General features: G+C 54.9%; 1 protein-coding gene across 1 annotated transcript in view; it reads right to left on the reverse strand.

The window, feature by feature from the left end:
* Nucleotides 1-5857: 5857 nt before the first annotated feature.
* KCNQ4 (potassium voltage-gated channel subfamily Q member 4) overlaps nt 5858-22664 on the reverse strand; it is an 83687-nt gene continuing 66880 nt past the window's right edge. Inside the window, exons 8-14 of the mRNA XM_044424963.1 lie at nt 21883-21971; nt 18669-18824; nt 9805-10022; nt 9329-9428; nt 8386-8517; nt 6957-7092; nt 5858-6076 (exon numbers count right to left, since the gene is read on the reverse strand). Of these exons, the coding sequence (XP_044280898.1) occupies nt 5858-6076; nt 6957-7092; nt 8386-8517; nt 9329-9428; nt 9805-10022; nt 18669-18824; nt 21883-21971 (1050 nt within the window). The remainder of the gene's footprint in view (nt 6077-6956; nt 7093-8385; nt 8518-9328; nt 9429-9804; nt 10023-18668; nt 18825-21882; nt 21972-22664) is intronic.

Consider the following 22664-nt stretch of genomic DNA (forward strand, 5'->3'; position numbering starts at 1 on the left):
GTTTTCATTCTATGCGGGTCCGCTGCCCCCAAATCTCCATCCTGGAATATACACCAGCATAGAAATCCTGCAAGCAAATGCGTGTGTTCATCCGCTTTATGTATGTGCAGGATGCTCTCTTACTGGAATCCCCCTTGTGTGGACCTGCTTAGCAACTGTCTAGGTCTTTGTGCTTGAAAACGCCACGATATTTGGAGCCCAGGTTGAGTGCAGGGCCCAGGAGGTCTTGCATCTGGGAAGCAACAGAAGTGCTGGGCGGGAGGGTGTCACTGTAACCCTTGGGGCTTCTCCTACCCCTGATGAGCTACTGCAGTGGAAGAAGCGGGGATCCAGCACCTCCCAAGTTGGATGAAGCTGGGACAAGAGAAAAGGCCCATCCGATGGAGCGGTCTCCTCTGCCCAGCCCTTTGGCAGACGGCAGAGGGTCTTGTGATGCCTTAAAGTCTATCAAAGTATTCTTGCAGACCTTTTGAGGACACGTGATGTGTGAGCCTCGTCCTGGCAGGCTGATATGCTAACGAGGTCTTTGATACAAGCTTGACTCGTGCATCATGACAAGCAACCCTGCTTGGCTTCCACAGGGCATGTTTTTTTGGCCACATGCACCTGACAGAGCATCAGGCGGTTTCCACCCTCATTGCTCAGCGCTCCCACTGTTGGCACAGATACCACTGGGGCCCCATCCCAGTCCTGTGCTGGATGGCTGGAGCAGCTGCAGGGTTTGTAGGGTTCTTTGTGGTAGCTGCCTGCCAGGCCCAATGAAAACATGATGCTGGGTTCCAGCAGCTGGAGAAACCTTGGTGAAGTGTAGAAACCATAGAACAGACTGTTGTTTTTTATTGTGGGTTTAAAAAACCAAACATACCATGCTGAACTATCATGCCAGGGTTCAGACGACACATCGGAGTGTCCAGTGCAAGAACCCACCACGCGAACCCACCAATATATTGTGTTGTCCAAGGAAAATGAAATGCATGCAGAAAGTGCAGACAGAAAGAAGCACTTTAACGACTGCCATGCACATACCACTGTGGGGGGGAAACAGAGGTGTTGCCCCACTGAGTGCATTCATCTATGCAGCATGATTAAACACGCCTTTGTCCTTATTTGAAGCACAGGAAATAGTTGAATCACTTGATTACTGGCTCATCAGGAGTGTTATGGAGCCAGCTGGAGCAGGGGGTCAGACTAGATGGCCCGGGAGACCCCTTCTGACTTGCTCTGTTTCTACGTTTCTATGTTATCCTGTTCTCTGCCTTTGGCATTTCATTGTTCAGGAATAGCTGCCTTGAGGTCATGGAAAGAGCATCCTGGGAGAGTTGCACTGCCAGATTTGTCAGATTCATGCCCATCTGTTCCCAAGGTCGAGACCTGGCCCGTTTGCTCTGTGCAGCATGTTGGCGAATGGTGGCACTGGGGATGTGGGGAGATGGGAGGTGAATGTGACAGAAGACATTATTAGACCCTGGGTCGGTGTTGCCAGAGTAGTCACTGGGACGGCGTGTCCCCTTGGAGCCTGTGGCGGAAAGGCAGGATCTGGTCCTCCTTGTCAAAGGCTTAGCCTCCCCAGTCACCTGTTAGTGCAAGAGGTGTCCTTCCTAAGAACGCCGAAGCTCCTCACCACCTGGGGCTGTCCAGGGACTTCTCGCTGGATGAAAGGCTTGCTTAGATAGTCCGTTGCTCAGATGCAGCGCACCTTTGCTCAAAGCATGTTCGATAAAAAGGAGAGGCGTGGCACCTGTAGGGATAATGCGACACGTTCCACCCCAGCTCCCGCCCCACCTCCCTCTCTTTTGCCGTTCGGGGGAGCGGGGGGGGGGGATCTCCGGGCATGGCCGTCGTCCGCTGTTCCTACCAGCTGCATTTGGAAAGCAACAGCTCCGCTTAGGGGCCGTTGAAGGGAATAGCGCGGACCTTGAAGTCTTCTCACAGAACCTGTCCGGACTGGACCCCCTTCCAGGCGCTTCTCCCTGCGCCAGGGCCCTCACAGGTTGGCAGCAGGTGACTGGTGACCAACTCATGCCATAGTGGCGCCTTCTGGTGGCCGTTTGGTTGACCACTGCCTTACTGGTGGTTGTCTCATGTCAGTCTATCACTTCTTTCCTTTTTAAAATACCTGCTGCCACATCAATGATTTAAATGTCACTTTTCTAACTGATGGATTCCTGTGTTTAATTATCGGCAGGATGCTTGCAAAGGTTTCAAAATGCCATTTAAGTATTGAAATACAGAAAGAGACACGCGCTAGGGAAGACTTTAGACATAGAGTCAAAATCTGCCTGGGGTTCCCAAACAGTCACATCTCTCTGTCAGTTTTCCTCAGCCACTGGTTCTTGCCAGTTCCCAAGCTTTGTGCAGGTTGCCCCCCAGTTCTGAAAGGTTGAAATGCCCCGCTGCCAGCCCCGTCTCTGGCAAGGCAGTGCTTTGAGCTACCATGGGCTGTCATTTTCAGCCCACCGCTTCTGCTTTTGGCTCTGCTCACCGCTGGAATGCAGCCCCACCAAGGGGCCCCCGCAATGGAATTTGGCCTTGGGGAGAACGAGGGCCTGAGCCCCTGAAGCAGGCAATGCTGGTGTTGCTGGGCCCAAATGAAGGCACGGGAATGGCTAACACAGAGATCTCTCTGCAGGAGTGCTGCTCTGCAGATGAGGCCAGGGCGCAAGCCCCCCCCCCCCCCCCCCCCCCCCGCATCTCTTGCTGCTTCCTAGGGCTTCTCCCAGTCCTTTTGCACTTTCTTCCCAAAGTCACTCTTTCTCCTCTACCATGGAAGCCACTGGCCTCGTCCTGCCCAGATCGTGCGGCTGCCGTCGCCTATTTAGTCCGAGCGGACTTGAAGGCAGCGCGCTCCCAGCAGGGGCCTCCTTTCCCCAGCTCCCGTGCGACGGGTTTCTCCCACCAGCAGAGAAGGAACGAGGCACACAGGCAGTGATCTACTGAAAACTTTAATGAAACAAATAAGTTAATAAGTTAATAAAGTGAGGTAACTATTCATCATCTCAGAAAGAAGGTTTATTTGGAAATCTGTTCGAAGGTCCCCCTCATTTCCCTTGGCTGGCCAAAGCCACCCCCGCTCCTTCCCCCGCCCCACCGTGCCATCCGCCCCCTCCCCGCCCCGAGACCCCCGTCCTGGACGACAGACTCGCGCGTGCTTTGCAAAGACGGCGCGTCCGGCGCGGGGCGGGCGGCGCGCGCTCCGCGGGCTCTTCAGGACAGAAGCAGGAGCATGCAGAGGCGGCGGCGGCGGCGGCGGCGCAGCGGGAGGGGCGGCGCTCGTGGCGTGCACCCGGCGCAGGTGTGGAACGGGAGCCGGGCCTGGCGGGGGCGCGGGGGCCTTTCGCACGGGCGGGCCGCGCGGCCTCCCGGGTGCTGGTGCAGCTGGCTGCAAGTTGAAAGGGGAGGGAGGGTTTCCAGTTGTCACTCGTTCCGCTTCTTCGCTTACGGCTGCGGGGCTGGGGGGGGGGGGAGACCACAGCGGGGAACACGCGGCAGGGAAAGGGCGACCAGCTGCTCCCCAGCTCGAAGGGAATTAGGTGCCGGAGCAGGAGGAAAACAAAGCATCCCTCCCCGCATGGGATTCAGGCAGCCCGACAGCGGTCAAAGGAAGGGTGGAAAAGAGGGGGGAAATCGAGCCGTTTGAGCCTGCAGGTTATTCTGGGATGACCTGGCCTGGTAAAGGTATTGAAAAGAGATTGAAGACTGCTGGGAAGATTAGAGCGGCCTCAAATCAAGGCTGCCCGAAGGGCCATCACACTGCGGCAGACGCAGGTTTGGGACCGAACAGCAACTCGGCCCTGGCTCTCCAGAGAGAATGCTTGTAGAGACACACTTGCAGTTTAGCTCAACTACACATTACCAGTCGTCTAAAGTGCACGCCACGGATGCTGCGGCGGCGGCTGCTCTTTAGTTGAATGCACATGCAGACGCAATGTTTGGAATGAGCTGCTGAGCTCTGGCTCTTTCCCGGGAAAGCACACTCAAGACAGAAGCACAAAATGGTGGTGGCGGCAGCAACAACTAGGTCATGGCTGGAGGGAAGCTGTGTGCAACTGTGGCAGCCTGCAGCGAGGGGAGGCGTTTTCGGTACCCCCAGCTCCGTCCAAGGCACCCTGCAGAGTGCCAAAAAACGCAGTGCCTGCAACACGGCAGGATACCAGAAGCCCTGCTCTCCGCTCTCCAGCAACCTCTTGTAGTTGGTCACAGTCTAACTTTGGCACTTTTCTTAATCTCGGCTTAATTCTCCTTTCCAAATTTGGCGGCATGGCAAGAGGCAGTGGGGGCTGCATCCCACCTGCATGCTGCCACACCTGCTGCCTGGGAACTTACGAGTGGGAGGCATCGTGCCACAATGGGAACAGGCGCCGGGGCAGAGGTTTCCAATGCAGATCATGGAAGGGCCATGCAGCGGGACTGCCTCCAGGAAAATGTGGGCTGGAAATCCATAACCCAGGAGTATTTGCTGGCAATGGTGTGGATGGATTTCGAGAAGGAAGGATCTGAAGCAGTGGTGGCCAGCTTGTGGCACTCCAGATGTTTGGGCCAGTGGCTTTCATCAGCCCCAGCCAGCATGGCCCATGATGAAGAAGCCATTGCCCACCTTGAGCTACAGCATCCTCCATCCATCCATCCATCCACCCATCCAATTCACTGGACACTGTGTCACTGCAATACAACTGGAAACACAACACCCTCTGGGACAGGACCAGGCTGCCTCTCACCCTAAAGACAAGAGCCAGTACAGGCCACTGAGAACTCTTCTCCTTGTGGCCAGTTGGGTCTGGCTCTCTTCAGTGAGCCTATGGAGACCACAGGACTGCCCAGGTCCCTACTGGCCTGCTGGACAGGTGAAGCTCTCTATGAATGGCTAGACAAAAAAGGTGGGTTCCGCGTTGCATATTCAAGACTGTTGCATATAATGTTGCTCCCCACCCCCACTGGCAGCATTTCCCTGTGTGGAAGTTCCACTGTGCTCATGAAATAGGCAATGCCTGCTATTGAAGGGATGGGACGGAGGGAGCCCGAAGGGCGAGGCATTTCTTCTAGATGCAAAGACAGGAGACCACATTCAGTTGAGTCACAATTGTCTCTTGCGTAGCACTGGGGAGGAAAGGGTGACCTAGCTTTTGCATAGCTGTTAAGAAGCGTCTCCAACCTGGTTTCCCAGGTGGATGAAGTCTGGAGTCTGTGGCTGTTAGAGGAACGTCTCGAAGTGGCTGGCACCACCCAGACTGTTGCTTGATCCAAGAGCTCTTGACTGAAGCATGGAAGGGCCCTCCAGTCTTGGGAACGAACTCCCTAGGAGAGCTCAGCCCGGGCAGCTGGGTGCGCCCAGGACTGCTTGAGTTCACAGGGACCCTGGCAGATACTGCTCTGACGAGGCTGAGGGCCAACTGTGGCTCCTTCTGTGGACGATGGTGGGCTCCCCTCCATGGAGGGGGCTGCCTGCCCCCCTTGCGCCTTAAAGTCTTAACTGCCAGCACAAAAATCTGCCGGTGGCTCTGTTACCACTGAAGGCTCCCACCATTTCCACTGGGGAGAGGAGACGACACTGCCACGCTGACTCTCCTGGTGGGCGCATCTTGACCACTCCTCAAGCACCCCGTGCTTGCGGCTTGGCTTGCGGCTGGAAGACTTCAAGTAAAGTTGAGGCAACTTGTTGTGGTGCACGGGGAGAAGACTCTCCGTTGGTGCCCCGCCCCGTGGCGAGGCCCAGGGTTGGGCTGGGACATGGGCCGCTAGAGCGGCTGGAGCACATCTGCCTGCTCTGCCTCCCTATCCTGGAAGCCGAGGGCCCCCCGCCCCACCTCCTCTCCCAATATGGCTGGTGTGAGATGGTCACATGGTTGGACCGGGTGCCACCTTAGTCCATGTTGGCACTAGCCGACCGGGAGATGTTCAGGGTCTGGGCAGAGACAGAGATGTCCTCGTGCTCCACGGGGCTGTGGTAGTCAGAGGTGATGTCAGGCTCCCCGGCAGGGATTGGCACGGCCGTCAGGCTGATGGAGTTCACGGATCCCTTCCGCAAGCACTGCGAGTAGACTCCCAGCAGCAGGTCAAGCTTGTGTTCAATGGACTGCACCTGCCCAAGACAGAGGAGGAGCGGGTTAGACTGCAACCGGCGTGTGGTCCAATCCAAGGGGGGAGGCCAAGAAGAGGGACGGCCAGGCATTTGCTGAGGGGAAGATTTTTAAAGGTCTCCGGTATTCTGGTTGTCAACATGGCAAACTCACGTTTGCCAAGATATTTGATGTTGTTTTCGGGATTAAGTCTTTTCAAGCTCGGCTAAGAGAGCTCTAGCCATCAGGGGGCATACTTATCCAGTGGCAACACTTACAAGCTGCTCCGCATCTAAATAAATTTTGGAGCAGCAGATAGCAAAAGATAAAAAAGAATAAAACAGAGTCAATGTTCTAAAGAATAGAATGGCAATAAAAACCACGGCTGGTCGACTGAGGAAGCCTGAAGAGGTTCTGGAGATGCTGACTGCAACACAGGGTTGGTGCCCGCCTGAAATTCAGAGGCAGGGAGTCCCACACAGAAGGCTTTGCCAGTTGGTGAGCTTCGGCTGGGCCACAGCTCCACGTGGAATCATGTGGATGCCAACTGAGGACCTCGGGACCAGGCAGAATGGAAAGGGAGAAGGCTCTCTCAGGGATCTGATCCTGGGTTGCTTATGGCTTTATGCCCAGGCGGCAAAGCTGCCCCCTGGCCTGGTAGCGAGTAAGCAGGCAGGGCAGCTCCTTGAACCCTGGAGCTGCAAGCCCAAAAGGGGCAGCTCCTGACAGCGGATGAGCCGCGGCATTCCTGCCCCCGCCCCCCGCCAGCTTCCAGCCGCCCTGACACACAAATGCCCGGCTGCAACGCCAAAGGAAGGGCAGCTCCTCTGGAGGAGGCTGGCTCCTGCCCACGGGAGGCGTGCTCAGGGAAACGCATGCATTGGGCATGCCTCCCTGCCGCACCTGCTTCTCCACCTTGACTACTCGGCCCATCATACTGAACTCATCCACCAGCTCCACCTCCAGGGACGCCTTCTCGCCCTTCTCTCGAGTCTTCTTGTCCACCGCGATGGCTCCCCGACCCACAATCTGATCGACGCTGCCGGCCAGTGGGCGAGAGAAGGAAAGCAAGTCTGAGCCAGAGCCTGGCCTCCAGCACACGCAGACTTCCCTGCTGGCCCCCCTCCGAACCCGGGCAAGCCTTTTCCTCACCCTGGCAGCTGCCCGGCAGGGTTTCTGCTCAAGCGCAGCTGGCCTGTGGGCTGCTGGCTTACCAGCACCCCTCCCCTTTCCCCCATTCCATTTCGGGGACGTGCTCAGGGGCCCGCTGGACTGAAGGTGAAGAGGGTGAGGCTCACGTGCAGGTGGACGTCAGCTCGGATGCCTTATTGCCAGTTAAGTCAGGGCGGGGCCGCTCAAGCTTGGAGAAAGGGCAATTCACCACCGCACAAAAGCCACGAAACCACTCCGTTGCTGATGTCTGGGGGAAAGGGGGGCATGGCTGGGGAGGGGTGGAGCCCTCTGGGGAACACCCAGGGGCAGATTCAGCCTCTGGACTGAGGCGCTGTGCTTCTCTTCTCCCAGCCCACCCCCTCTGTGAGCTTATATGCCTGCACTGAACTTCCTTCCTGGCCCACCAAACCCTGATCAGCTCTACCACTTGGCTCCAGCACCAATGCTGGGTTCTGCACACTGCCCCTGAATCCAGGGGTCTCCACCTCCAGCCCACCCTTTGTAATGGCTTACAGAGTGTCTAACCAGCCACCCTTGCCTTGGCCCCGTATCTGGCTGGGGTTCTCTCATGGATCCCAAACCAGCACCCTGGCCACCCAGCACCAGTGATGCCAGGGACTGCACAGGGCTCCCGCTGCAGAAAAACAGGGACTGCTTCTCTCATGGGATTCCAGCAGTGGGAAGTGGTGGTGGCATCCTGGGAAGGGTCAGGCAGAGAGGGGAAGTGGCTTGCCCAAGGCCATGGAAGGAATGGCGGAGGAGTTGGCAGATCTTGAATCCACATCTCTGGGATTCCAGATCCAGAGCCAGGGTGGTGCAGTAGCATGAGCTGAACTTGGGAGATGTGTGCTCCAATTCCCACTCAGCCATGGAGCTCCCCAGGTGCCCTGGGCCAGGCACAGACTTTCTCCCATGTGATTGTGAAGATGAACTGGAGAGGAGAGTGCATATAAAAATGCATAATAATAATAATAAAGAATTCACGCTCTCCAAACCTGAGGCTGCTCTTCCGCAGCCTGATGCCCATGAGATGTTGGCCCTCGGCTTCCATCATTGCCAAACAGCATGATCAATGCGTTTCACTCCAGTGTGAAGACTGTTCTTATGGGGATCCCCAAGAGAACCCAAAACCTGCACAGCCCCCAACTGCTCCACTTACCGTGTCTGGAGGCTCTTGATCCGTCCAAGCATGTCCAGGTGACCAGCCGAGTATTGCTCGATGACGTCCTTCACGTCATAGGGACGTAGGGTTTCCTTGAACTTCCGTTTGGCCACCAGGAATTTGAGGGTTCTGCAAAGACCGGTGCAGAAGAAGACAAGGATCCAGAAGGCTCAAGGGAGGGCAGAGGAAAAGCTGGAGGGCTGCCACGGACAGTGCCGACACGACTGGTCCCTCGGAGCCAGCATTGCTTAATGACTCCAGGCTGGGCAGTGCAGCTTGGAGAAGAGTGGGCAGAACCCTGGCGGGTGTAGGACCACCTGTGGCTCCGTGGGAACACTGGCGGATGAACAGCGGCTCACCTCCGGCCTGGTCTGTCTGGCAGAGGCTCCGCACGGTCATCGTCCATGCAGCCCCTTTCCCTAGAGATGCCGCACAACCAAGCATGGGACCACCTCCAGGAGGAGGTGAGATGTGAGCTCAACTTCTCCCCTCCAAAGATTTTGAACAAGAGCAGCCAGGATCCTAACCACGGCCCTTGCTGGATGGGCTGATGGGAGTTGTAAGCCAATGTTTCAGGGGGGCACCCATTTGGGAAAGGCAGGGCTGATCTCCCCTCTTGTACCGCTGCTCTGTCCAGCTCCGTGTAGTAGCCTGTGCCGGGAATCAGCCCCCAAGGGCTTGGGGAGCGAGGGTTTGCCCAGACCCGTCCACAGAGATCCTTGCACCAGGCTCCACAGGGACCAGGCCCACCACCTGTGCTTGCCGCATGTGATCCAGGTGCTGTGTCCAGGAGACTCACCCCTCTCTGGAGTGCCCCCCCCCCGGTCAAGTCATTTCATTAGAAGAGGGCCATGGACAGCAAGGGTCCAGGAGGTGTGGGCTGCCCTTCATTTGAAAAGCCAGACGATGCAGGGAGCTCCCCCCTCCCCCCCGGGCTCACCTGACGGCCCGGATGAGTGTCTTCACTGCAGGCATGATGTCCTCGAGGGTCAGGTCACACTGGTAGGCCTTCTCCTCACTGCTGTCCTCCGCGGGGCCGTCTGCTGTGGGTGGAAGGGGGGCTTCATGGGAGGACCGCCCAGCTAGCACTGCAGCTAAGCCCAGTTCTTGGCAAGGGGGAAGAGGACACATCTGGGGCCTTGAGGGTGCCATGGGCGCGCTCTCAAAATGGCTGCCCTGGCGAGGAGGCCTGGCATGCTGGCTTCAGTCTTTCACAAAAAAAGAAAAAGCCCCATGTCCCAAGGGCCTCGTCATAGAGCTGAGGTGGGCCTGAGCTGGAAAACGCAAAGCTGGTCTTTCAAGTCCACAAAAGGTGGGTGACGGAGCCTTGCAGCCCCCTCCACCGTCAAGCCCTTCCCTCTCTTGAACGCAATCGGCCCAATGCTCAGCCCACCCTTGGGAGCCACAGAGACTCACCCTCCACTGGTGTCCGGGGCTTCAGTCTCAGCGAGGCCCGGAACCGTGTCCTGTCATTGAAGCTCCAGCTCTTCTGCACCTTGGTGGGGCTGGAGGCCTCACTGACGTTCTCGGTGCTGGGGGAGCGGCGGAGCGGCGGGGCCAGGTGCTGCTTCCCCCGGCTGCCCTGCCTCTGGGAGCTGTTCAGGCGGATGCGGTCCTTGATGCCCATTTTGTTGCTGCAAAGGATTCAGGGCGGGGGAGCCATTAGGGGGCGCTGTGGGAAGCACGTGGTCTGGTGTGTAGGGGAAGTGCAGGCAGCCACCTGAAGGGGGCGCCAGAGAGAGTGGACTTGCTTGGCTCTTCCAGTACCGGGTGCAGTAAGGGGGAGCCTGCATCAGGCTGGAAGCAGCTCCGCTGTCCCCGAACCTAGCAGGCAACTCCAGTTGCCTTTCTTCAGTCCCCACCCCAAGAATCCAACAGCAGTCACCAACTGTGTTGGGAGTCCCCCTAGAATCAAACTGAAACCTACTGCCTAGCTATTCAGGAACAGGGGAAGTATTACTTGCGAGAGGGGAGGGCCCCTTTATTCCCTTCGTGTTTATTCTGAAGGCACGCAAGAGGTCTCTAAGGCATGGAATCAAAGGGCTGAACAATAAATTAGGGCTGAACGTATGCTGGGACACACACACCTAGTGCTACAGTGGCTCCAAAATCAAACCTCCCCCAAAGGAAGCTTCTAGTCTGCATCATTACTAGGGCATATTTAAAAATGAGCAGACTTTTAGTGAATTCTGAATAAATTTCCAAGTGGCCAGATTTCAGTACCCTGAACAGCTCCTAACTCTCCCTCTGATTTGCAGCAGAATTAATTGGTGTAAAATAAAGTTCATGCAGATGTATAAAGGGCTGAGATTCTGGCTTGCATGATATGGGTCACCCTCGTGCAGAATGTTACGTATACATTTCCAGTACATACAGCTTTGCCGCAAAAGATTAGCATCTGCTTTAACGGGAAGGAGGACAGAGGAAAGCTATGGAATCCATGCAGGGCCACAACACATGTCCAGAGCATTACTGAGGTACTTACGAGACAGGCTGAAAACAAGCACACAAAGAAAACATGAACCATTAAAACAACCAACAGACAAAGAGTTTGAAAGACACCGCTGGACAAAGGAGGCCTGTAGAGATGTTTGGATGTCTGGTGAGCATAGCTGTCAGGCAGCTAAAAGAAGAGCCTGCCTTGGGCAATGTTCTCCCTGAAGAGAGAACATCTCTCTGATTGGAAGCCATGGCCTCCAATCCAAGCAAAGGCGTCTTTGCAAGGAAGAGGGTGATTTTCCCAACATGCATCTTGGGCAGTATCTGCCACCAGCACATCAGGAAGTTAGCATTTCCTGACAGAACTGGGGGTGTGCAAATACTCCTTTGCAGGACCTGGTGGGTTGTGGGGCTTGCAAAGTGCCCACGCTGCTGACTGGAAACATTCAAGGAAAGATTTTTTGGGCTCATTTCCGGGGAAGCAGACACTTCCCAGTGCACGGGTGGTTCATCCCCCAGTGGAATAATGCATGCAGCTCAGCGAACGCCCCCTCCTGGAAAAGAGGTGCCTGCCTGGGAGAACTCCAAGCCATCCAAGAAGGACTAAGCTGGAGTATGATGCTGAACTTGGGACCCTGGGATACCCTGAGGCACCGGAAGTGGGTCTCGCTCTGCCCAGAAGGAAGGGGAACAAGACCCCCAGGAGAGCTGTGCATGTGCACGAGTATGTGTGCTCACACACCCTCACACACAGAGAGTTGTGACCCGGGATGTTTTGCTACTCCACACACCTCATCACATTACATGCTCCAGAGAGGGGATGGGTGGGTGGAGCCTAGCCTTGCATAGCAGGTGAGATACAAAAGCAATTGTGATTAGCAACAAGCATTGTATGAGCCCCCAAAACACAGCGCCATCATGGTGGTTGTGAACCATTCTACCTTCCATGGAGCCTGCCAGTTTGGGGACTGGGGAATGCTCTCAAGTGCACAGACTGGTTTGCTATAGCATCCACTGAGTACATACAGCCCTCTCTCTGCATCCATCTTCCCCAAACTGATGTCCTCCAGGTGCATTGGCCCACAAGTCCCATCGTTCTCAACCAGGATGCAAAGGGCAGCCCAACACAACTGAGGTACCAGTCTGGAAGATTGCCTACTCATTGCCAGGGATGACAGAGGGCTGCACACAAACTTCTCAGGAGTAGCCTAATTTTGACCGATCCCCCTCCTTAGTGTTTCTCCAAAGAAAGCTTGAAAACTTTGCTTGATAGTTTGAAATCTGTGATCTGCTGTGTTGGCACCCCACCTGCAGTGCCATGAGGTTCAAATCGGTTAGCTCAGTTCAGAAAACCTTAGTTGTTTTTCCAAACATCAGAAAATGGCATGGCAGCAGTTCTTTGGAAACATAGAAACAGAGCGAGTCAGAAGGGGTCTCCTGGGCCATCTAGTCTGACCCCTGGCTCCAGCCGGCTCCACTCATGACATGCCCACCATGTGCACGTCCAGCCTGTCCTTGAACACCCGCACCGGTGGGGCCTCAACCATCTCCGTGGAAGCCCATTCCAGACCTTGGGGTCCTAACCGTCAGGAAGTGCTTCTTGGCATCCAAATGGAACCAATGCTTTTCAAGGGCTACCAAAACTTGGTGGTCTCCACCGCACCTTGCCAGATGCTAGTGGGGGGCAGGGAGGAAGGGAACCGATTCACCTGATCTTCTCCCGCTTGCTGTTTATTTTCTCCCACACCAGTAGAGCTGGAGGGAAAGGAATTTTGGCAGATTGGGGTGGGGAGCAAGGAGAGGAAGTTTGTACACCTCAGTTGTAATCTTGTCTGGTAGGCATTCTTCTACTTTTGTGCTGCAAAATATTGCTCACCTCAAATAGTTCTTTCCCAATAAAGAAAATATTGGGTATGGAATGGGCCTCCACAGGAGGTGATTGAAGCCCCACCGGTGAGGGTGTTCAAGGACAGGCTGGACGTGCACATGGTGGGCATGTCATGAGCTGAGCTGGCTGGAGCCAGGGGTCAGACTAGATGGTCTGGGAGATCCCTTCTGACTCACTCTGTTTCTATGTTTCTATATTCTAGTAGGAATACAGAAAGTTTTAGGAGATGAGCTGTAACTGCCTGTCAATAAAAGAAAGCTAAGGCAGGAGTGCCTGCATCCAAAGGAAACACTTGTATCAGCCTAAGGGCTCCCTTTGGGCATAGGATGATGCATCGTTTGATGTATTAGCCTACAGGCTCTCCAAAAGCTTTCATGTGCACAAAATGGACGGCCTCATGGCGCACCACATCTGCATATAACAGGCAGAGAACAGGCATATAACAGGCAGAGAACAGGCAGAGAAGACTCCCACTCCGGGGATCCCATTGCATTCCTGGCAATTCAAGCCCAGTTTCGGGAATCCAAGAAGCCCCAGTCAGGTCTTCTGAACCTGAACAGGGCCAAAGCTGTGACAGCCAGGGAGGAAAGCCACAAAACCCCCACAGGCCTGCTGAAAATGCCTGCCCACGAGGCTGCCCCACACGGCTAGCCATGCCCCGGAGTGGCTGTGCTTCCTGCCAAGAATGGAACACAGGCTGCTGGGGCTGCAAAGGAGCTGCCTGGTGCAAGGGCATTTTCACATGGGTGCAGGGCTACTAACTGAATGTGTGAACTGGACTCGAGGCAGGGCAGATCCAGTGGTGGGGAATGGCCCACTAGGGCCGCAGCCCCAAAGCTATGGGGGGCCCTGCCCCTGCCCTCCATGGGCACTTGGGAAATGAGGTGCAGGGGCTCCAATGAGCTCCCACGGCTGGGCTGGCTCTTTGCCCACCATGCTGCACCTTCCTTCATCAGCCTCCTGAATCTGAGGTTGGCTGTTTTCCAAAAACCCAAAGGCCCTTCTTCGCTTGCGGAGATGTCCCTCAGTATGGAGAGGAGTGTCCTTGGGAGACAAGCGCCTGCGAAACGCACAGACACTGCGGCAGAGGCCAGACTTGGCATAGGCAAACAGTGCTTGTTTTCTTGTCCCGTTAGCCTGAGCCTGGGATCCTTTCTGGCATCTAGCACAGCCCTCCAATCCCAGGCCACCTTCCCTACAGACAAGGCCAGCCAAAGCGGCTGTGAGTGCTTCAGGCAGATTTGGCCGACCAGCTTTCCACTCTAAAATATTCAGATGGAGAATGTGAGCCCTTGAGAGAAAGAAGCAAGGATTTTTTTCTTTTGAAATCCGCTTGAGAGAAAGGAAGGGTTTTGCTGTACGGCTGGCTTCAGATCAGTCCTGTAGCCCTTGCAAAGCCCTCAAAGCCCTTTTCTCACTCTCGGCACATGGCTATTTGTGAGCAGCGCCTCATGCCAAGCCAGGAAATCACGTCTCATCAGCAGTGGTGACTTCCATAATGTAAAATGGACGTTTCAGAGTCTGCTAGCCCATGAAAGCTGCACGTGGTCTCCGGCTTACTGTGCACCAAGCTCTTTCCTGGTGGAGAGCTGAGAGCTCTCTCACGCTGAGAGGTCCGCATGCCTGGAGGACCCGGGCTGGAAAAGACCCCTGCAGAGGTGGTCGGACTGCAGCTCCAGCCCAGCTAGCAGTGAGGCACGAGGAAGGTGGCCGTCCAGCCACCCCTGGAGAATCATGGCGCCTACTCCCACTTATGTGCATTGCAGAAGGTCTTGTTAGCATGAGCCACCCATTCCGGCACAGTGCTGAGCACATGCCTCCCAGGTTGCACTGCAGCCCTGCCAGAACAGAGAGGAGAGATGGATCCATCCACAGACCCTCAGCAGACCATCCGGAAATCGCACCCTCATGCCAGGCTCAGATCTGTCCATGTGCTCCTCCGGCTGTACCAGCAGGGCAGTTCCCCACCTCCAGGGCCAGCCCACTTGTCTGCTGCTCCCACATGCGTCTCAGCTGACAAAAATAACTTCAGGGCCAGGCCACGTGCGAAAGTTTTGACGAGCCCAAGGTCTTTCTTCAGTGAAAGTTGGTTTGGCAGTGTCCCCTCGCCCCACAACCAATTGCCAGGCTTAATTCCATGGCTGCAGCCCTTGAGAATCAGGGACCTGCCACCAGCCTTGCCTGGGGGTCTTTGGATGGCGGGTGGCTAACCTGGTGGGAGCAGCACAGTCTGGGTCTGCTGTCTTCTTCTGGAGACAGGGATATGGTTTGGAGCCCATGTTGGGATCTGCACACCCAGGCCACATGGGGCCAGATCCTCGAACCGGGCCCACGCTGCCTGGGCAGACACCTGTCTGTGAAGTTCTTACTGGCCCCAAGAGTTATTCCAGGACCCATTTGCAGCCAAGCACCCACAGGCAGGCAGGCCTCTAGGGCAACTTTGCAGGAGTTATTCATAATGGAATGTGAGGAAATTCCACTTCCTTCCTTTGAATGGTTTGCTTTTGTCTTTCAATGGGGGAAGGGAGGTTCGGAGCAGAGGGCCAGGCACACACCCGAAGCAGCAGCTGGGCTCCTGAATGAGATTTTATTCACAGCTGGAGTGATGCTGCAGAGGGGCTGAAGTCCGAGAGCCGCTGTGCCTCCATTTGTTTGAATGAAAGGAATGCAGAGTTCCTGGCGGATCATGCCCTCTGTCTCTCCAGGAGCACAAGGTCTTCTCCGTCGAAAAAACCTCTGCCTGGGCATGTGGAGTATGAGTGCTGAGGGGGAGAAGGACACAGGAGGCTGAAATTCCCTGTGAGGGACAGTCATGCTGCCACAGGAAGTTCCCCGGGGATACGGCTTCCTCGCTGGGTGAGTCCCTCGGACAGCCTTCCCCGCTCTGTCCGGATGGACAGCATCAGTTCAAGGGGAACTGCCCCAGAGGGGAGGAGGGCCGCTGGGCTTTCCCCTCTTGTGTGCTTGGAAAGAGCCCCCATCCTGAGAAGATGACTGGCAGATCCAGCTGCAGCCTCTTGACTGAGCCAGCTGTCTTCTGGAGGGCACTGGCCAGGCTAGAGAGAAGCTGGAGAAGCACTGAATGGAGCCTGGGAGCCCCTCAGCCATCAGACACCCCCGGTTTTAACCACAGCAGACCTGCTGACACCTTCATGCAACAGGCCACCGGAAAAGAGATGGGGCGGCAGTCTTGCATGGCTCCACCATGTCAGGATCACCACTCAAAGGGGCAGCTGAGGAAGGAGCAGCACAGCTCCTGCGTGCCCAGATGTCAATCGGCCCATGAGCCCAGAGCGCCTGCTGCAGGTGGGAAATGTCTCTGAGACCCGGCGGGGTAAAACTGCTCTTTGGCATAGGGCTGGTGGGCCTCAAGGGCAGAGCTGGCTTGGGGGGTTGGGCCTCGCCCACAGGACTTCCAAGGAAGATGCAAAATAGCAGGGAGACAGACCCAGCTGGGAGGGAGGCTCTGCTACTGGCCCCACCCCGACCCATCCCGGACCTTAGAGGCGCCCCCTCAGAGTTCCAGGGGATGCCTCTCTGGAATCTCCTCCAAGCTGGCCCCTTGGGGAGCACAGCCGATTCTCCCTGCTCTATTTGCCACTGGCCGGATGCATTCATCATTCTGAAAATGAGCACACGCTAGGCAGCCCATCTCCTGCTCCTCTGGATGGGCAACTGTCAACCCTGTTGAAGGAGTGGCTGGTGCCGGGCTGGGAGGGGTGCAGAAAGCCAGGAGAGGCAGTCTGGGCGGGACAAGTGCCAGCGCGTCCCGCAGAAGGCCGCACGGCCCCTCCCTCCTCGTCTGCAGTCCCAGTAGGGCCCGCCACATGCATTTGCTAACTCTCCCCCCGAAGCTGCACTGGAGACATGGCAAGCGGCCACGAGGGCACAGCCGGGCCCCCATCACAGAAGGGCTTCGTTGCAAGACAGCGAAAGGCCTCGGCCGCCACCCCAGCCATGCACTGCGCCACCACGTGCCGTGCAGCATGCCCTTCAACGGGAAAGCGGGGTTGGATCAATCGTGATGCAGCTAGAATCAAGGAGCACTTCAACCCCAAAACATCTCCTGGGTAGCAGTCCCAAAGCCTTGGTACCTCTGTTTCCAGCCGGTATGAATCCGAAAGAAGTTCCTTTTATTACTAAAGATCTGGCTAAAGAGATGGGAAGAAAGGAAAAGAAAGGAAAACAAAAGAAAAGGGAAGATAAGAGGAGGGAAAGAAGGGGAAATAGTTAGTAGGGGTGCAAGAAAAATGTTAGAGGGGTGATCCAGGGGAAAGAAAGCCATGCTGAGGCTGGCAATACTATGCATGTGCCCCACCTGCAGGACTCTTGCCCAGTGGCTCACTAATTGCCCCCAGATTAGCCCCAGCCTTGCTTTTGAGCCCTAATTGACATGAACGGACACAGGCCACATCATTTGCTATCACACATGTACAGGGTGAGCATGTTCTTCATGGTGAGCTCCTATTGGAAGCACATGCCTGCGAGGGAAGTTTGGCCACACGCTCATTCTGTGGGGTGAATGGGAGGGCTGATGAGCAGGGGGGAGGGGGGCAGCACCAAGCTCACTGCCCCGCCAGTGACTGTGTTTGCCACAATCTCCCTTCTGAGAAGCCAGCCCTGCAGCCCTCCTCTGAACAGCTGGCAGCAGCCTGCATTTTGTCTCTTCACTTTGCTCTTGCATGTCTGGGACGGGCCAATGCACGGCTTTGCAGGCAGTCTTCCACCGACCCTTCTGTCAGGAATTACTCTACAGGTGTAACCTGTCTCTGGCCGAGGAGAGTTGGCACTGAGGGACCCTACTCCTGTCCACCAGCTGCAGGTCAATGCTTAAGATGGCAGGATCACAACACCCGCCCATGCTTAAAACCATCTACCCTCCAAAGGAAGTGGATGACATTTCTTACACTGATCATTTAGACCGGTGCTCCTCAGTATGGTGTTCTTCAAATATTTGTATGACAACTCCCAGCATGACCACAGGTGAGATGGAGAGGAATTGCAGTCCAAAGCATCTCGAAACGAGGGAGGGAAGGCTGCTCTAGTGTGGAAAGACGCCTGCCCGCACTCTGCATGTACGCACACACATTCAGACATACGCACAGATATGCGTGACGAGATGGCCCGGGAGGCCCCTTTAACTCACTCAGCTTCCATGTTTGCATGATTCTGTTCAGACATACTGGCTAACTCTGGCTTGGAAGGTCTCCCCCAAAGCAGGAGTTACAGTTCATAGAACTTCTGGAGGAAAACCTACCGTCTGGTGGTCTCCCTTTTTGGCAAGAGGATAAAAGCAGAGACCGCAGCTTTAAGGGAAAGGTTACCTTAGGCGCAAACACTTGTGGGGTGGAGCATCTTCTTCTTTCCAGCTTTGGGAAACGAGCAAAGAATGGTGAAGTGATGGGATGGAAGAGAGAGGAGGAGGGGTCAAGGGAGGCACAGAAGAGGAGAGAGAGAAAAGATGATGAAATGAGGCAGAAACACCACGGACACTTGATGCGGAAGCTATACAGATCCTTTCACCATCAAGAAAGTTGCCTTGAATGCTTTGGTTCTTGGGAATCAGAGCAGGGGCCACACCTGTGCTAGCAAACCTGAGCCCGCCGTTCGCGAAGAGGTGGCACAAGTCATACAGGCAGAGCGGGACTGTGGCTGCATCACCTGAACTTCTCCACTGAACGTGCCCCCATTGAACTAACCGGTGCCAGCGGAGGATGCAGTAGCGGGCTCCAGCTGGCCGAGGGAGAAAACGCGCTGTGCGTCTCTGAGTGCTCCCTGACATGGCCAAGGCAGACCCAAGCAAAAGCAAGTCAACTCACACCACATCAAAGGCAAAGAGGAAATCCAGAGGGGATCAGCGGCACACGGAGGACCCAGAGCCCACACAGCGGAGGCAGAGGCGGAGAGAATGTGAGAGGACACAACGGGCACAGCAACTCGCCAGGAACCCTACCTTTCCCCCGAGCAACATGGAGGACTGGCAGCTCTCAGGCCCGAGGTGAAGGAGTGATATGGCGGCGGAGCTCCATCGGGGAACTTCCTCACCTCTGAGTTCCTGAGCGCTCCGTTGCGAGCTCGGTGCAAGTGGTCAAACATAAGGACCAGTTCTCTAGGGGTGGGTTTGAATAAAAAAATGGGGAAATTAAAAGCTTTCCAATGAGGGACAGGGAGGAGAAACCAATAAACACAAGAATCAACAAATGGAAAACAAAAATGGAAGGGGTGGGTTAAAAACAAGAAACAAAAGCAGGAACGGATGGCTGTTCCACAGTTCTTTCGTTCGCTGGATTGCTCTGGCCAAGGGTGTGTTTTAGCTAATGCCTCTTGCTGAAACGGGGGCTGAAAGATGTTGAGGGTTAGTAGCCTTCCCCCACCAGGCACCCCCAGGATCTGTTAGACTACATCTCCCATCACTCCAGCTAGCATGTCCATTGGCCATGGTGGCTGTGGATAATAGGACTTGAGGTCTAAAAGATCCAGAGGGCGCCTGTTTGGAGAACGCTGGATTGTGGTGTTCCAGCTATGGATGGGTAAGAATTTCTTTTCTATTCAGTATTTGTAAGATTTTCCCACAGTGTGCAAAGTTATCCGTATCCGGGACAAAAAGAAGCTAAAAGTTTAAAGTGGTGAATATGGAAGAAACCAGATCAATCCACCCTGGCCCAAGGCTTTCAGCACATTGACCTTAAACTCTGGGTTTGAATCTCCATGGAGCAAACCTTATCAGTGCTGAATTTGGGGTGCCCCTTTTTGCCTGTGAGGCTCCTCACCTTTAACAGCTGCATGGCACATCAAGGCCCTCTCCATGTTGGAAAAACATGTGCCTTAGGAATTTGGTCATGGCAGATGTGTGAAAATTTGCTTCAGTTCCTTTTTGTTAAGAAATTCCCCACATGTGCATTGTTCTTGCAATTTTATTTGTTTAAAACTGTGAGGTGAAGAACCTGAGATGTGACCCTAGGCCAGTCTAGACATTAAAATGCCTAGGATGGTGCCCTCCAAAATGCAAATGCAGGAGAAAGCAAAGTGGACAGGTTTGGGCATTGCTGGTCCCAACAGCAATATTTATTTATTTATTAAATTTACATCCTTCCCATTAGCCAAGATAAGGCAAGTCAAGCCCTTGCAGCAGGGGGGACGGGAGTGGGTGGGCTTTGTAGATTAGATCTGTAACCTTTTCCATAATTCTCCTCCTCCTCTTGCTCTTTTCTTCACAACCACCCTGTGAGTTGGGTCAGCCTGAGCACCTGTGACTGGCCCAAAGGAGGGAGTTAGAACCTGGCTCTCCAAAGTTCCAGATTCCACTCTTAACTGCCGCACCACACTGGCTCTCAATTCTGTGCACAACTCAGAAGTTCGGGTTGGTTGTGCACCTCACTGGATCTCACAGTCTGACATTTTTCAGTACCACCGAATCCAGTGGGGCCCACATTTCTTCTCACAAGTAGAACTGTGGCAGTACTTTATGAACACCTCAGCATCCTCCCCACTGCCCACGTCCCTCCCCCAAAAGCAGCTCTGCACTTCCCTGGACCAGTGCTCTGAGCTGGTGGAGGTCCGTTTCTGACCTTCCCGGGTTTGGCAGACCGCCTGAAGTGATGCAAAGCACCGAGAAGCATATTGGAGCAAAGGCAAAAGTGGCGTTAAGAGCACCCCAGGCAGACATTCCTCTTTCAAGCCACCTTCAACACTCCCTTGAGGTGCAGAACTATCCTCTGCCTCCAGTCATAATTGCACCAGGGCAAATGTCCTTGCCCCTTTCCCTAGCCAAGCACTGAAGAATGACGTTCACCCACATCAGGACTGTGACGTGATTCCTAGAGGAGAAGGGAGCACACCAGCTGTGTACATGGGCTTACCAGAGGGACGGTGGCCTCCTCATTTTGACACCTGCCTGAGATACTCTCATGGCAGGGTAATGCCAGCGGGGCTTTTCTTTGATGTGCAGGGGGTGGCCTGGTCCATGCAAGCGCTTCCGAGTTCGGCCCCATCTCTCTCTTTTGCCAGTGGGATTGTCAGAAATGCAGGCACCAAGACGAGGCTTTTTTGCCATGGCACCAAAGATCTGGCCACAAGGGCGGAGGATTGCTAGCTGTTGGCCACGATTCATCCTTAAGACAGTTCTGTGCTGCTGCTGCCGCCGCCTTTTGGGCTTTTTTTGATGATTTCTGTTTGGCATTTTTATTGTACTTTTGGTTTAGAAAGATTGCGAGCTGCGCCAGCTGCTGATTGCTAGAAAGGCAGGGCATAAATGCTGCAAGATAAATAAAATACATACATCTCCAGGGCCGTCATAGCCCTCTGCTTATGACCCTGGAAAGAGACCACCAAAGCAGAACAGACTGAAGACTCACAACAGGGCAGCCTCATGCAGCTGGTCCCTGCCAAGGCATCGATGGCTGTGAAAAGGATCGGGCCATCTTCTCTGCAGCTTCTACCCCCTGCGCAGGCCTTGGGACCTACTCTGTTCTGGTGCTGGCAGCAGGGAAGAAAGGCTACATGTTATGGGAAAGGTGGATGAGTTAATGAGGTGTGATGATGAGGCTGTGAAATCTACACAGGCACACACAACCCGACAGGTGTTTGGCTGCACCCTTCTATGAACCCAGAGTAAACGGCACGCTGCAGAGACAAGCATCGGAAAGGTGGCCGAGCAAAACCCCTGATGACTTCGGCCCCAGACCTGTTCCCAAGCCCCCTCCTGTGCCAGTGAATGGCTGGCAAGTATTCCAGCAGAGGCAGTGAACGGGGGAGTACTTGGGGGCTGTCAGGGAGAGTGTGGGGAGAATTCCGGCAGAGGCACTGGCTGTTCGGCCCCTGCTTGGCAGCGGCAAATCACTGCTGTACGGTGACATTTCCCCCAGATTAATTTCCCGCATAAACTCACCTTGCGTTAGCCCAGGGACCACCCCCACTGGTTGTGGCCTATTAAAGAGCAGCTCTTGAGTACCTTCTACCGACCTCCAAGTGAAGCGAGGACGAAAAGCCTGGCCAGAAAATGCATCTGCAGTTCCCTGGGGAACCGCTTTGCCTGTCGCCTTGAAGAAGCGGCATGGAAGCGGCAAGGGAGGGCAGCAGAGCCCCCGAGGGTATTTGGTCCAAGCAGACACCACCACAAGCCAAGAGCATCTGTGGGAACCACGAGCCTCGTGCAACGTCACACATACCTAAAATGTGGCAAGATGCTGTCGTAATAACACCAGGTGGCAGTCAGGTAGGCCCGGCTGACATCTGTTGAGTAGAGGCGCCATGCAGCCTGCGGCAGTCAGGGTGGAAGGTGCGGCAGCGGGGAGAGAGAGAGACTCTTTAAGCATTCTGCTCTTCACGACTGTTATGCATGGATGCCGAACCTGCGACCTTTTCGAGTTATTTTCTTACTTATTTGGGTATTTTTATCCCATCCAATTACGTTGCACGTCTCTGGACAGCTTACAAACTAAACACCCAGTAAATACATATAAACCCATAATTATCCATGACTGAGCATAAAACATAGCTAAAATATTTAAACATTGAAATTACGGGAAAATAAAAAGGTCTTGACCTGGCTCTGAAAAGCATATGTCGCCGCCAGGAGGTCCTCTCTAGGGAGCGCATTCCATAGCCAAGGCGCCACTGCAGAGAAGACCCTCCTCCGAGTATTTTCTCTCCTAACCTCCTTCAAGGAGGGTTCCTGGAGCAGGGCCTCTGCTGCAGATCTTAAGGGATGGGTGGGCATGTGGGGAAAAAGACGTTCCTTTAGGTATCCTGGTCCCAAGCTGTTTAAGGCTTTCTAGGTCAATATCAGCACCTTAAATTGGGCCCAGGCTTCCATGGGAAGCCAGTGAAGCTGATAGAGGACCGGTGTTATACGAGCATAATGACCAGCCCCCGACAGCAATCTGGCAGCTCTGTTCTGAACCAAGTGAAGTATCCGGACTGTCTTTAAGGCCAGCCCCACGTAGATCGC

This window comes from Varanus komodoensis, unplaced genomic scaffold (assembly GCF_004798865.1).
Source record: "Varanus komodoensis strain SLA01 unplaced genomic scaffold, ASM479886v1 scaffold15, whole genome shotgun sequence".
NCBI lineage: Eukaryota > Metazoa > Chordata > Lepidosauria > Squamata > Varanidae > Varanus > Varanus komodoensis.